This window comes from Trichechus manatus, unplaced genomic scaffold (genome assembly GCF_000243295.1).
Source record: "Trichechus manatus latirostris isolate Lorelei unplaced genomic scaffold, TriManLat1.0 scaffold00110, whole genome shotgun sequence".
Taxonomy (NCBI): domain Eukaryota; kingdom Metazoa; phylum Chordata; class Mammalia; order Sirenia; family Trichechidae; genus Trichechus; species Trichechus manatus.
Genome location: NW_004444046.1, coordinates 7,031,629 through 7,045,944, shown reverse-complemented (window position 1 = coordinate 7,045,944; position 14,316 = coordinate 7,031,629). Strand labels below are relative to the sequence as shown.

General features: G+C 40.3%; 1 protein-coding gene across 6 annotated transcripts in view; it reads right to left on the bottom strand.

The window, feature by feature from the left end:
• The window catches only part of FNDC3B (fibronectin type III domain containing 3B), a 401,489-nt gene that overhangs the window by 306,363 nt on the left and 80,810 nt on the right, over positions 1–14,316 (bottom strand). For 4 of the 6 annotated variants that reach the window (XM_023737934.1, XM_023737942.1, XM_023737932.1 and 1 more), the window contains exon 2: positions 754–892. In XM_023737934.1, the coding sequence (XP_023593702.1) occupies positions 754–864 (111 nt within the window). In that variant the 5' untranslated portion in view covers positions 865–892. Of the gene's footprint in view, positions 1–254; positions 2,077–14,316 lie in introns of those variants that run through there. The other 2 variants (XM_023737936.1, XM_023737935.1) reach the window with 2 other exon arrangements.

Below are 14,316 nucleotides of genomic sequence, written 5' to 3'. Positions count from 1 at the left end.
CTTCTAAAGAACTGCACTAAGAAAAAATGATACTTATTTAGCACAAGACTGAGTAAATCCAGTTTTTGTACTCAGTGAAAAAGTTCATTAATGTTACCAGAGATAATAAACAGTTCAGTCTCTACTAATTTTTCAAAGTTTTACTTACTGTTTAAATTTTCTCCCAAGCGCTACATGAATGAGTTCAGAAATAATTTTTCTATTCTGTCATGTCAAGGAACTAGTGAGGAAGGAGTTTTATAGGAAATAAGTACCATCGTTTTATGAGCTTTATGCACAGTAGGCTCCGCATCTGGAGGGACCGATCTGGGGGCCAGAGTGGATTCACACTGACCCATGCTTGCATCTTGTTGAGATCAGTATCCCGTGGGTGAGATCAAAACCTGGTCCTCTGAGCATCCTGTTCTGGCCAACCAAGTAAACCATTCAGGCACAATGTATGACATGAATACACAGTCATTTTATTTAAAAGATCTGCACACATTTCAAAAGGATTCATTTCAAAACTCAGACTTTTCTGATGCTTCAAGAATACTAACTAAATGAGGTAAGATTTGCTGTTCGGAAAAAAACACAATTTCTTCCCAACATTTTTTAAAACCTACAGAAGTTCCACAACAAAAACACTTACCCCTAGGATATTAAGGTTCAAAATGACAGATCTCTGAATCTCACGATAAGCACCGGAACAATTACTGGATCCCAACACCCACTTAAACAATCTGACTTAAACTTTGCTCTCACCACACCAACCTGCTGAGCTGCATCTCCATTTACCAAGTGAGGCAACATGGCTACCTCTCCGTTCAGCAGTGGCGGCAGTTCCAGAGGGATGTGGTCGGTCATCATCATTGTGACATACATTCATGGAGAACTTCCCTCAACTGGCTTCCTGCAAGAGAACCAACATTTTTTAAAAAGGACGCAGGACCACAAAAATCACCTGTAACATAGCATACCAACAATTTAAGTGTTCGCTCATGCGGTCAGCTGAAATTCAAAGCATTCTAATCATAGAGTGTTACTGTGTCAGGTCCCCGGAGGGCAGAGCAAAGGCAAGGAAACAGCCTGAACTAGTGATGAAAAGACCTGACTCTCAAAGCTGCCCTGTGAACGTAAGCTCTCACACCTCAGCTCTGTCACTTAGATATAAATTTTAAAAACATGTGGTAGTGCAAACAGTTAACATGCTCAGCTACTAACGGAAAGGTTGAAGGTTTGGATCCACTCAGAGGCACCTCAGAAGAAAGGCCTGGCAATCTACTTCCCAAAAATCAGCCACTGAAAACCCTATAAAGCACAGTTGTATTCTGACACACACGGGGTCGCCAAGAGTCGGAATCAACTCAAGGGCAACTGGTTGTTTTGCTTGAACAACGGCAACTACCCTACTGCAGGGGTCTTTCTTAGGATAAAATGAGATTACATTGTGAGAAGGTAAAAGGACCAAACAGAAACATGCAGTATCCTTATCTTTAAACTAATTACCAAGACAGAAGATAAGTCAAAACAGAATAACCTATAATTATTAGTCATAAATGCAGCTTTCCTCTTTCAGTGCGATCAAAATAACAGTCACAAGCAGTTAATCCAAATATGTAAACAAAGGTTAATGACCCGTGCTGCAACTGTTGCCATTTCTGACTTTGCCATTAATTTGGTAATCGTGTTCCAATTATCTCTCTCATCGTTTTTCTTGAATAGAAATTCAACTTGTTGCATACTGACATCTTTATCCATTTCTGCATATCTTGAGCTTTCATGTATCCCAGACAGTACTTGTGGCAGCCTTGTGCAGAACAAGGCTGCAATGCAGATTCCATTCTTGTTTCCACAGAATAAATGAAATTCACACACGTATTCAAAACAACACAAAAAGCACGTTCGTTCCAAAATAGTTCGTGTCACATTTAACTTTTCAATACAACAGGAATATAACAAAAAATTCCTATTTAAAATTATAATTTGTTCTTTAAAAAGTATTTACATATCCTCCAATTATGCCTAAAATTTATAGCACAAAAAAGTTAACAGCATGGACAAAGAAGGATACACACACACACACACACACACACACACACACACACACAGTTTTAATGGTTTTAGAAACAAACTGCCATATACTTCACGGCTGAAATTCTTATCATTCATAACGAAGTTCCACAAAATTTAAAATCTAAGGGCATTTGGTCAATGAACCTTTTATCACTCAACGAATTATAAACAAATCAGGCAAAACAGTGGGAAAAATCCTTTAATGGCTGTCTCAAATTTACCTTAGATGTGATAGAAATATTTCTTCGCAAACACCTCCATTCTGAACATTAAATATACTCACTCTTTCCCCTCAAAACACCCTTGCCTAGAAATATCACGTGATGCATAAAGCCCACCCAAGAGATTATAAACTTTTTTTTTATTTTAAGTAGGCAAAATTTTACACTATTCATTAATAACCCCATTTGGAGAAACTAATTATTTAAGCACCAAACAACGAAGTCTTGTCCCAACTAGGGAAGCACATTCTATAATAACAGGTCTTATAATTCAGTGTTAATAGTACTATCATGCTGTTTTATGAGGCAATTAACTCAATTCCTAAGCAAATGAAAGCACAAAACCCGAAGTCCAATAGTTTATCCTCATGAAGAAAGCAGATTCCTTCACAGTAAAATTAACAAAGATAATTCCACTGACACCATCACGACACAACTGTTTTGATTCTGCAAGGTCAAAAGATGAAGTAGTGATACCCATTTCTATTTTATTTGTAGTATACTTTATCCTACTAGTGTGTGAGGGAAGAACAGGTACTTTTCCTTAGACTGATGATACTATGCAGGCATTTCTTATGTTTAATGTTTTATTGTTTCTTCGAAATTGCAGGTTGGGTAAATAGGGCAGTAATTCAGATTGGATATAAGCATCTAGGACTGAAGAAGCAGTCCAGGCTCTCTTTGCCTTGACCTCACTCCTCCCCCAAGGAGTTCAAGGGCACTTGCTAATTAATGAAGCTGCGAACACCAAAGCCCTCTCCCACATGGGAGAGTCGTGGTCACCTCACAGACAAGCATGAGGACGGGACCTGCTCCCCTTTTTTTCACCCAAAGAGACAGAAAGCACAGATCAACATCAGGGCTCCCCCCTGGGTTGTTTCTGCTTCTGATTAGGCCAGAGTATTGTCAGTAATGATACAGGCTGGGGGCGGTGCGGGGAATGTGTGTGTGTCAGAGGGATAGAATTCTTCAGTCAGGAACTGCTTTGGGATGGATTTATTTATGTTCCATGCGGTCCAACTGAGCTAGCCAAAGTTTTCAACATTGGTGTTGAAGCCTCAAATCCAATTAACAATGCTATTTTGTCCCTATTGATAATTGGTTCTTGGGGTGGGGGAGGGGGGAACAGTTGTGATCAGTGCAAATTCAGGCATTCTTGGTGCTGTCCCAATAACAAGGAATGTCTAATACCAACGTTACTGTCTAACACTGACAAGTCCAGTTTAAGAAGCCTTCTACTTGGCATCACATTAAACAGCAGGACTTTGTCGGAACTGGCTCAACAGCAATGGGATTAACAAACCACCAAAAAAAAAAAAAAAACCCACTGCCATCAAGTCAATCCCGATTTATAGCGACTCTAGAGGACAGAGGAGAACTGTCCCACAGGGTGTCCAAGGAGCAGCTGGTGGATTCGCACCACCGATCTTTTGGTTAGCAGCCAAGCTCTTTACCACTATACCACCAGGGCTCCTAACAAGACACAGTCGGAGTTAAACTCTAGGTTCTCAGGTGAGATAAGGAGGAAGAACCCCTGGCCCAAGCCCACAAAGGCCTTAATAGTAAAAGTAGGACAGAAGAGTATGGTTATTCACATTGAGCTGCAAAAATATCTCTTTTAGTATGGGATTTTACTCCCAAAGAAACAAAGTCCATTAGTGCAAAGGGAATATTATATTTCAAAAGGTTTATATGCAACTTTGGATAATGCAGTTATTCCATAAAGAAACAGATGGCCAATTCCTATATTTTTCCTAATAAATGATAGATTATCCACTTCCTATAATGTGTAGTGATTATTACAGATTACTGTACATAAAAGAAAGTCAACTATATGTACAACTATGCCTTAGAAAGCATGTAATGGAAAATTACATCACACACTCCTAATGCCTCAACTCAACTACCCAGCAACTACACTGTTAACCATGGAGAAAAATGGAAGAATTAGAAAAGTAAGCAAAGGCCACTGTGAACCCTGCCACAGAGCCTCACTTATCCATAATCAGAGTTGTTGATTCTCTTTTCTCTAGGTCACCAGTTTGCTAAAACCCACAGCCTGTTTTCTAACCTCTAAGACGTTCACTAGAAGTAAACCAGACTTTATCCTGACCAGAACACAAAGTCACAGATTCAACTACATGCAGCCAACAATATTTACTAAAGACCCAATTCTATGTTCCAGGCACATACACAGGATACTTTCTTTTGCCTGAAATGCAAGGGACATACAGAAATAATAAATGAGAAAATATTGATGTTGTCAAGGATTTCATTTTACTTGGATCCACAATCAACATTCATGGAAGAAGCAGACAAGAAATCAAGTGACTTACTGCATTGGGGAAATCTGTCGCAAAAGACCTCTTTAAAGTGTTAAAAAGCAAAGATGTCACCTGGAGGACTAAGGTGCACCTGACCCAAGCCATGGTATGTTCAATTGCCTCATACGCATGTGAAAACTGGACAATGAATAAGGAAGACCAAAGAATTGATGCATTTAAATGATGGCGTTGGCGAAGAATATTGAATATACCAGGGACTGTCAGAAGAATGAACAAATCTGTCCTGGAAGAAGTACAGCCAGAATGCTCCTTCGAAGTGAGGATGGAGAGACTTCATCTCACATACTTTGGACACGTTATTAGAAAGGACCAGTCCCTGGAGAAGGACATCATGCTTGGTAAAGGAGATCAGCAAAAAAGAGGAAGACCCTCAATGAGATGGACTGACACAGTGGCTACAACAATGGGCTTAAACATAGCCAGTGATTTGAGGATGGCGCAGGACCGGGCAGTGTTTCGTTCTGTTGTACACAGAGTCCAACTCAACGGCACCTAATAACAACAGGCAAGGAAACTTCTGTTAAACAAGACAACACGTGCCAAGCTGTCCCTTAAAATTATCATGGAACAAAAACAGCTTAGTGACATGGACTGTAAATGACAAGAGAAAAGGCAGGGAGAAGAATTACAAAAGCATGGAAGACAAAGAGATAAAACGTCAAACTTAAGATCCTTACCGGTACTTTCTTGGATATTTACCTGGTGACGAGGGGAAAAAGAAGTGAATTTTCCAAATTCAAATGGAAAGCCAAATATTCAGGCTGTAAATTGGGAAAACACACAGCCAAAAACCACTGGCAGTTAAAGCAGGTTAAGTGGGGCACAGTCACCAATCATTCAACGGTGACAGCTTCCCTTAATAGTTTTGACTGGTAACCCAGACAAAACTACTCGTGGACTCAACTCGCAGCAGGTGTGGCTCATCTCGACTGCTCTGAGGAGACCTGGGAATGCAACAAACCTGACGAATCAACAAAACTTCAAGCAGAATAAAAAGATGAAGCAATGAATGTGGAAGGCTTAGCATCCATGCAGTTAACTTCTACAAACCAAAACCTGCTTCATTTGTAATGATCTAGATACATCTAATAATCATGTAGAAATTACAGATTTTCTTACTTCATCAAAGAACAAACCAGGTATAACTTTATCTTTTCTTAGGAATTTGGGTCGTTGTGAACAAGAATACTGTGTTTAGTCATAAGGTGATACACTAGGGAGTTGCGAAAGTATTTGGCCTTATATATCCAGAGATATTCACCCTCCTGTGAGTTTTTAGGAAACCCTGGTGGCGTAGTGGTTAAGAGCTACTGCTGCTAACCAAAACATCAGCAGTTCGAAGCCACCAGGCTCTCCTTGGAAACTCTATGGGGCAGTTCTACTCTGTCCTACAGGGTCGCTATGAGTCAGAACCGGCTGGGCAGCAATGGGTTTGGTTTTTGGTTTTGAGTTCTTACACTTTATTTTTATGTTTTTTTCTCTCTTCTATATCAGTAGTTCTGGTAACCACACTCCCTGAAATCTCAAGGCCATGTCCTAAAATTGCTGTTTCAATCTGGAAATCAGTTAGGTAAGCACATACAGCTGAATGGTTTCTGAGAGAGGGTCTCAGAAGCTCCCCATATGACCTGCACCATCTTCCTTGGCCACTTGCTGAGTATCAGCTGTGAGGGTCGCAGAGTCTGTCAGATGTGTGACCTCTGATAATGGAGCTATAACTGTTTTTCGCTTCATTCAGAAAGTCTCGTGAGACACCACCCTGAGTAAACATTCATTTGCTTGTTCTATGTTCCTCCTCCCCTGTATCTGAGAGCTGACCATTTTATTCAAGGCTGTACCACACCCACACTGCCCCCCACCCACCCATTACAGAGATCTTGTAATGAATCCTTCTTTAGATCACTACTCTTTACAAATACAGTAGATTTAAGCTGCTCCATGAGGAATAAATGTGCTGCAAAACTAATCAGAACAAATGGAAAATAGATTATGTCTACTAGAACACATTTTTCTAATCCTCTAAACTTTTCTTCTTCCCACAGTGCTCCAAGGTTTCTCTCCTATTCTTCAGTCTGTTCTAACCATACTTCCATTTCAAAGAATCTGGTAACAACCACATGCCCTCACCTCTCCCCCTAACCACACAACGTGACACTGAAACCGTAAGTGCTTCATGCCCAGCCAGTTCTATTCTTTTGACTGACAGGAACAGGATGCCATGCGAGCACTTGTGGTTAACTTCCCTCTCTGCTAAGAGCGCACATCCTTGGTTACCTGCTAGCAAGGCCAAGTGTTACCAATAGGAGGAACTCCACTGCTAATGGCAGGGGTAGGGAGCCGGCACTCTGGAAACAAAATGAACAGATCCTCACTGTTAAGACATTTAATTCCATCCAAATAGCCCCAAAGCTTTTAAAGGAAACCTTATTATTTTAAAAGAACATAACAAAGGGTCTTCAGTTTTTACATTTCTCTAGGCAACTGGCTTATTACCTTTTCCTTATTTTGCTTCCCCCACTCCAAGTCTGAAAAAGTTTTCCATGGTATTTTGGCCCTAGCCTATAGTAAGAAACACACTGGCCAAATTCGTGAAAATCCTGATTCTCAGACGAGAATCTCAGATTCATTTCCAAAGGCCAAAGAAAGCAATCATATACTAAGAAGAATTCCTAACTTTAAAAAAAAAAAAAAAAAAAAAACTCAAAGCCCTAATCACTGCTGGAAGAGTTTTTAAGTCTGTTAACCTGGCCTTCAAATTAGTAACAAAATGTCCTGGTCCTCACTCCGTGGGCCAATGACCCAAATCTCCTTACATTAATTCAAGATGTGAGTTAGCAGTACAGTACACAAATTAGTTTCAGATGACAAGAGAGAAAGAAACGTAACACCACCAAAGGAACAAAGTATAACCATCAGAACCAAAGAGCCTCCTGGACTCACTGAGTTCAATCACAAGTCTACCCTGAAGTACGGGCTCCCAAGCTCACTTTACCAACACCCCGACAAGGCTTTTGAGTGGACTCCTACACTATTCCCAGGGAACCAAAAAGAAGAATGCAGATGATCAGTTTTTAACTTCTTGTTTCCAACCTCCAATCCACAATGCACTTTCAGAAACCAAACGGGTACATAAATTCTGGGAATCTATAAAGCAAGTATGTAAATAATAGTAGGCTCTTCAGAATTCATATTGCTAAATTTAACCATAATTTCATGTATTCCAAAGGCTTAATATCTTTCCAAATCAAATAGAGATTAACCAATCACCTGCAAATGACCTGAACAGCATGTAAACATTTTTGCTTACATGTTCGTTCTGTAGCTTGAGAAACATACTGTCAAGGCACATTAGTAAAATCACAGCTTGATTTATACATCAAGAAAATGCCCTTCTCAAGTCAGCTCAACTGGACTAAACCAAAGCTAAGAAGTTTCCTGAATACAATCAAACACTTCAAGGGACATAGTAGCAACAGTAGGTGGTCGGGGGACCATGCTTTCAGGGGACATCTAGGTCAACTGGCATATCAAAGCTTATTAAGGAAATGTTCTGCATCCTACTTTGTTGAGTGGCATCTGAGGTCTTAAGATGCATCAACTGGTCCCAACCACCGGGAGTAAAGGAGAATGAAGAACACCAAAGACACAAGGAATGTAGTAGCCCAAGAGACAAAAGGGCCACATAAACCAGAGACTTCATCAGCCTGAGACCAGAAGAACTAGATGGTGCCCAGCTACCACCAATCACTGCCCTGACAGGGTACACAACAGAGAGCCCCGGATGGAGCAGGAGAAAGGTGGGGTGCAGAACTCAAATTCTAGTAAGAAGACCAGACTTAATGGTCTGAGACTGGAGGAACCCCGGAAAGCATGGCCCCTGGATTCTCTATCAGCCCAGAACTAAAACAATTTCCAAGGCCAACTCTTCAGACAGGGATTGGACTGGACTGTGGGACATAAAGTGATACTCGTGAGGAGTGTGCCTCTTAGCTCAAGTAGATACAAGAGACTAAACGGGCAGCTTCTGTCCGGAGGTGAGATAGGAAGGCAGAGAGGGTTAAGGAGCTGGCTGAATGGACGTGGGGAATCAGGGGTGGAAAGGAGGACTGTGCTGTCACAGTATGGGGAGAGCAATTAGGGTCACATGACAATGTATGTACAAATTTTTGTATGGGAAAAATTTTTAAAAAAAAAGAAAATGCCCTTCTCTGCTAAAAATACCGGGTGATTTCTAATAACGAGAATCTATTGTGAGTCAGGTTTCAGAAAATTATCACATACAGACCAGAGACACGTTCTAGTCATTTATATAATAACAGTAATAAGGAAATGAAACTTTTTTCCTGATTCAATGAGGAAAGGAGAAAAAAAAAAAAATCAGTAGTCAAACTAACAACTTAAACACCGAAAACAGGTTTTTACTATGTTGCACTGTGGGGATGGCACAGGACTGGGTCATATTTCCCTTTGCTGTATGTAAGGTTGCTGTGAATCAGAACCAACTCAATGGCACCTAATAACAACAACAAGGGAAGTTATCAAGAGGGACCAGGCCCTGGAGAAGGCCATCATGCTTGTAACAGAGAGGGTCAGCGAAAAAAGAGGAAGACCCTCAACAAGATGGATTGTAACAGAGAGGGTCAGCGAAAAAAGAGGAAGACCCTCAACAAGATGGATTGACACAGTGGCTGCAACAATGGGCTCAAACATAGCAACGACTGTGCAGATGGCGCAGGACCAGGCAGCGTTTCGTTCTGTTGTACACAGGGTCACTATGAGTTGGAAGGGAGTCGATGGCACCTACCAACAATAACAGGGAAGTTACTAAGAAATGACTACATATAACTATCAAAATAGCTGTTTTATTACTGATTACAAGACTGGTTTCTAAACAGTTACCAATATAAAACATAAGCCTAACAAAATTTATTATGACAAATAAACCTTTATACAACTGACTTACACTTGTTTACAACACAGCTGTAATTTAAAAAAAAAAGTCCAGATGAGTCAGAAACTTGACAGAGAATCATACAGCTCAAGAAGGGAGGGAGGGGGGAAGAGACAGAAGAGAACCCACTTTAATGAGCCTCCTCCCTTCAGGTGGACTTTTATGTATATGTAGCCCTGGTGACGCAGAGGTTAAGAGCTCAGCTGCTAATCGGACGGTTGGCAGTTCAAATCCACCAGCCGCTCCTTGGAAACCCTATGGGACAGTTCTAATCTGTCCTATAGGGTCACTATGAGTCAGAATCGACTCAGTGGCAACGGGTTTTGTTTTCTTTTGTGGGGGGGTTGTTTTTTGTTTTTTGGGGTTTTTTTTGGTTTTTTACGTATATATGCCATCAGTCACAAGGGACTGACAACATCCTAAATGTGTAGTCTTCCTTTCTAAGCATTATTAGCACTATAAGGGAGGGAGGGAAGGAGGGAGGGAGGGAGGAGGAGAGGGGGGAAAAAGAGAAATAAAAAGTCAGTTAGTTGTACACGTTCCTGCAACTAATGGGATGTCAAAGTATCCTTTGCTATTTTATTTTCCTCACTAGAAAAGCCTCTTTCCTTCCTGCCCTGTGCTGGCTTTGAAAGGTAAACTGCTCGACTGATGTTTCAATATCTAGAAATCCTGAAAACGTCATTTCTAACCTTCCCAGAAAAACCAGAAACAGCCTTCTGATAATAACTATGGAAACACCTACATCAACAGAAGGGGAAAAAAACGATTAAAATAAAATAGAAACACAAGGCAGTCTTCGCTACTTCTGAAATTCTGGGGGAAACCTGCTCACCCATCCACACACACCTGCCTGTTTTTACCACCTCCGTGCTATAAGGGTCGCTATGAGTCAGAATCAACTCATGGCAGCGGGGGTTTTTTTTTTTTTTTTTTTTTTTTTTTGTTGCGGGGGGTGGGGGTGCTACTGTGCGAGAGTGGCTCTTCTTTCCCTTCCCAGTAACCCTAAACCAGCAACCTGGGCACTGCCTCTGGAATTAGCAGGTGGGCCTTTTTGAATCTTATGTGGGGCATTGCCACTGGACACCAGAAACTCTGTGGGTGGATTTAGCGCTCTTGCTTGTAACTGTTCTCTCCTGTATTTTGGGCAGCAATGAGGAAAGGTAATTGGCACCAGAAAACACTGCTCCCTTTGCTTTTTTGAAAATCAAATTTTACAGTAGGGCGGAGGGTGATATGGAGAGGAACTAAGGACTTTTATTAGAATTTTTGTCAGCTCCTCTGCTACCAACAGCTAAAAGAAGCTAGACGCTGGGGGTGGGGGGCACTACAGTGGAGTGGCCCCAGGACTGAGCATTGGAAAAATTTGAGTTCTGTGCCAGGGTTTGTCAATAATAAGCTCTAAACTTGAGTGATTAACATCTTCTTTTATAAAATGACAAGATTATAAATTAACCTTTAAGGTTCCTTTCTGCTCTTAACAGACTGTTTCAAACAGCAATTACCTATTTAATACAGATTAAACTAAAGCTAAAAAGAGAGGTTTATTAAAACTCTAAAAATCTGTTACTTTCCCTTATTTGTATGAATATAGCCTGACCCGTATTTCAAAAGGAGGAGGAAAACTCTAACTAAAATGCTGGAAAAAAGGATGTATTGAGCAAATAGTGATGGTAATCACTGTGTTTTTATGCCAATGAATTTAACTTTACAGCTGAGTTCTATACAGCTGTGCAAGAAAGACTCTTGCCATGGCTTGCCACTTGAATGAAAGAAGGAGTGGTGATAATTGTTCATGCAGAAAAACCTCTTGAGACATGAGCAGTACCTGGAGGTATGCGCCCAGCTGGTTGGTCGAGGCACAAATAGTCTGGAATTTGTCTCTTGTCTGATATGTGTGCTCATTAGTAAAGTTAAATCACTGTTGTCTGAAAAGTTCTAACCTTAAAAACATTCTTGCTTTCTGCATCCAATTATAAACATAGGAGATTTAGTTGGGAATGTTTAAATCCACAGAGAAACTCTGTGAAATGGAATTTTTTTTAATTAAAAAAAGAAAAAGGAAAGACAAGTCTGGATTAAAATAAGTAACGATAAACGGTTCAAGCGATAAATCAAAAAAGAGCTGTCTACTGTGCTCTGGAGAGCAGAGAAGAGATGCCAAGTGGCCTTAACTTATAGCCCCTGCCCTCAAGAATGCAAAGATACTTTTTGTTTTCTTTAATTTGGCCTTGCTTAAATGGCAAAACATAGTCTGAATCCAGAACTTCTATACTGGGTAAGGTCATTTTTTAAAAAGCACTGCTTTCTGGGGTGGGTGCGGGGGAGGGAAATGCCACATATCTAAGGATTATATTTAAAATTTTATGTAATTTGAGGCCACTTTCATACTCCCTCATTAATATGCAAAGGATGCTTCCACAGTCCCCCAACATACCCCAAATCTTTACAGAAACATAAAAACTAGAGGGGAAAAAATGACATCACCATATCCACACAATCTCTTGACCTCAGACCCACATCCACACATAAATAACACGTAAGTTCTGCAAATATTAACTAAAAAGAAAACAGGCCTAGCCACTAAAAAGTTTACCAACCAAAGCTTCGTTTGCTTCGCTCCTTGTTTTCAAATGGTGTTTCAATAAGTTTGCAGACCTAATGAGACATTTCTGTTAGAATACCAAGATTCAGGGTACACTCATATCACAATAAACCTTACACCCTTACTTACTGACATCACAAGGATGTCAGTCTAGAAGGAAACATTTCAAAGCTCTAAGTCCTTATTCTCACACATACACAAGCTACCTTTGCCACATACTTTAAGAATGAGAGTAAATGAAAATATATATTTTCAGTGAAATTTGTAATTTTTTTTATATCTTTTTTGATAGGACAGTGAGGAAAAGAAGTCTACAGACTTGCAGTTCATAAATGGAAAAGGTCACTTCTAAAGCCCCTTCCAGCTCTAGACTCTCCACCTCCCTACCCTATCTCAAGCTGCATGAGGAGGGGTAAAGACACAGAGAGTCAGAAGACATGCTCTCCTGTCTCAGCACCAGAAGCCCATGTGTCACCTAGCCCTCAGGCACGACCATCAGCCTGGAGTCTCCGCGACACTGTGACAGGTCCCACTGTTTGTTAGGGCTATGGTTCAAGAGGTGTTCCCGTACAGGCTCTCTGTGTCTGTTTCTTCATCTGTAATATAGGTGTTTGAATAGATGACATCTAGTCCCCTTTAGTAAAATCCAAAAAGTACTTTATTATTCTATTTTTAGAGATCTATTATGAATTAAATTCACATTGCGTATTGACCTGGCTACCTAACAGCCCTGCACAGCACCCTTTACTAGGGAACAACAATCTGTTGCAAGCACCAAACAACTGATTGTTTTCTGGGGAAGGCTTCAAAGAAAAGCTCCAAAGCTGTTACTTCAGCCTGGTGGGGCAAAGGCACCATCTGAGGCACTTGCACGCTGATTCTTATCTAGCTTCACAACATTCACGTAAACAAGGTGGTGTTCCCCTTTTACCGATGTGGCAACTAAGGCTGAGAGAGGTTAAGCAATTTGCCAAAGGAGACTCAGATAGAACGAGATGGTAAGAAGTCAAGGCTCTCTCAGCAAGCTGATTATAACATCTAAGAATCTGAAAACGAAACACAGGAGTAGAGGAGCTGATGAATAATTTACAGGTTAGTGATTTTTACAAATGAGATGAAACAAGCACATGGTACGAAATTCAAAAGGTACCAAAAGCTAACCTGCAAAAGATACCCAACGGAAGTACACCTCCCTCCTGTCCAGTTCCCAGGCCCCCTCCACAAAGGCAACCACTGTGACTTTTAAAGCACTTCTAAAAGCAGCTTACAGAAGGTTAAGCAATCCCATTTTATCATACAGCCCATACCGTCAAAAATGAGGGAAAAATAAACAACAGAAACCAAATTACAAATCTCCTAAAGTTATGTCATCCATGGTAATTTCAATGAGGTGTGCCACAATTACACACAAAAGCAAAATCACTTCAACAAAGGAAGATGGCTTAGCAAGTTACTGATTAGCAGCCTGCTAAAACAATATCTTCCATATAAAGGGTCTCGACAGTCTATTATTTTTAAATAACTTCTATAAAATAGAGTATGTTAGAAGCTTCTCCCTTAAAAAAAAAAAACAATATCCCAAAAGAAAGACTTAGCTGAAAAATAACATCAAACAAAATGACATGAACCAGATAATTACCCACTGCTTTAACAAATATTTATGAGTACCTACTATGTGCCAGGCACTGTACCAGAATTCTAGGAGTCTAGAAATAAAGGCATGAGGTGAACCATTACATTATAGTGAAATAGTATACTCCAACTAAAAACGAATCCACGTTGGACACTTCTGACAGAATACCACACAAAGTCAACAGACTTCCATGCTCTATGAAACCTTTCATCTGAGATAAGCCCCAATGCCTAAATTTGGTTTCCCAGCTGTGGCCTCTTTTCTAGTCTTTGAAATCTGACAAGTTTTCCAGAAGGTAAATTTGGCTTCAAGACATGCCCCCTGCCTCAATCTTCATTTCTGATTAGCAAGGAAGATAATAAAACTATTTCCTTAATCGGTTCATATTATAGAGTCCAATCATGATTACTTTGCATACAAGTTTTATTTAACTAAATAGATGTTATAAAGAAAGCTATGCTTCCATATACTGGATGAATCAACTTCATTACACTTATTAAAAGGAA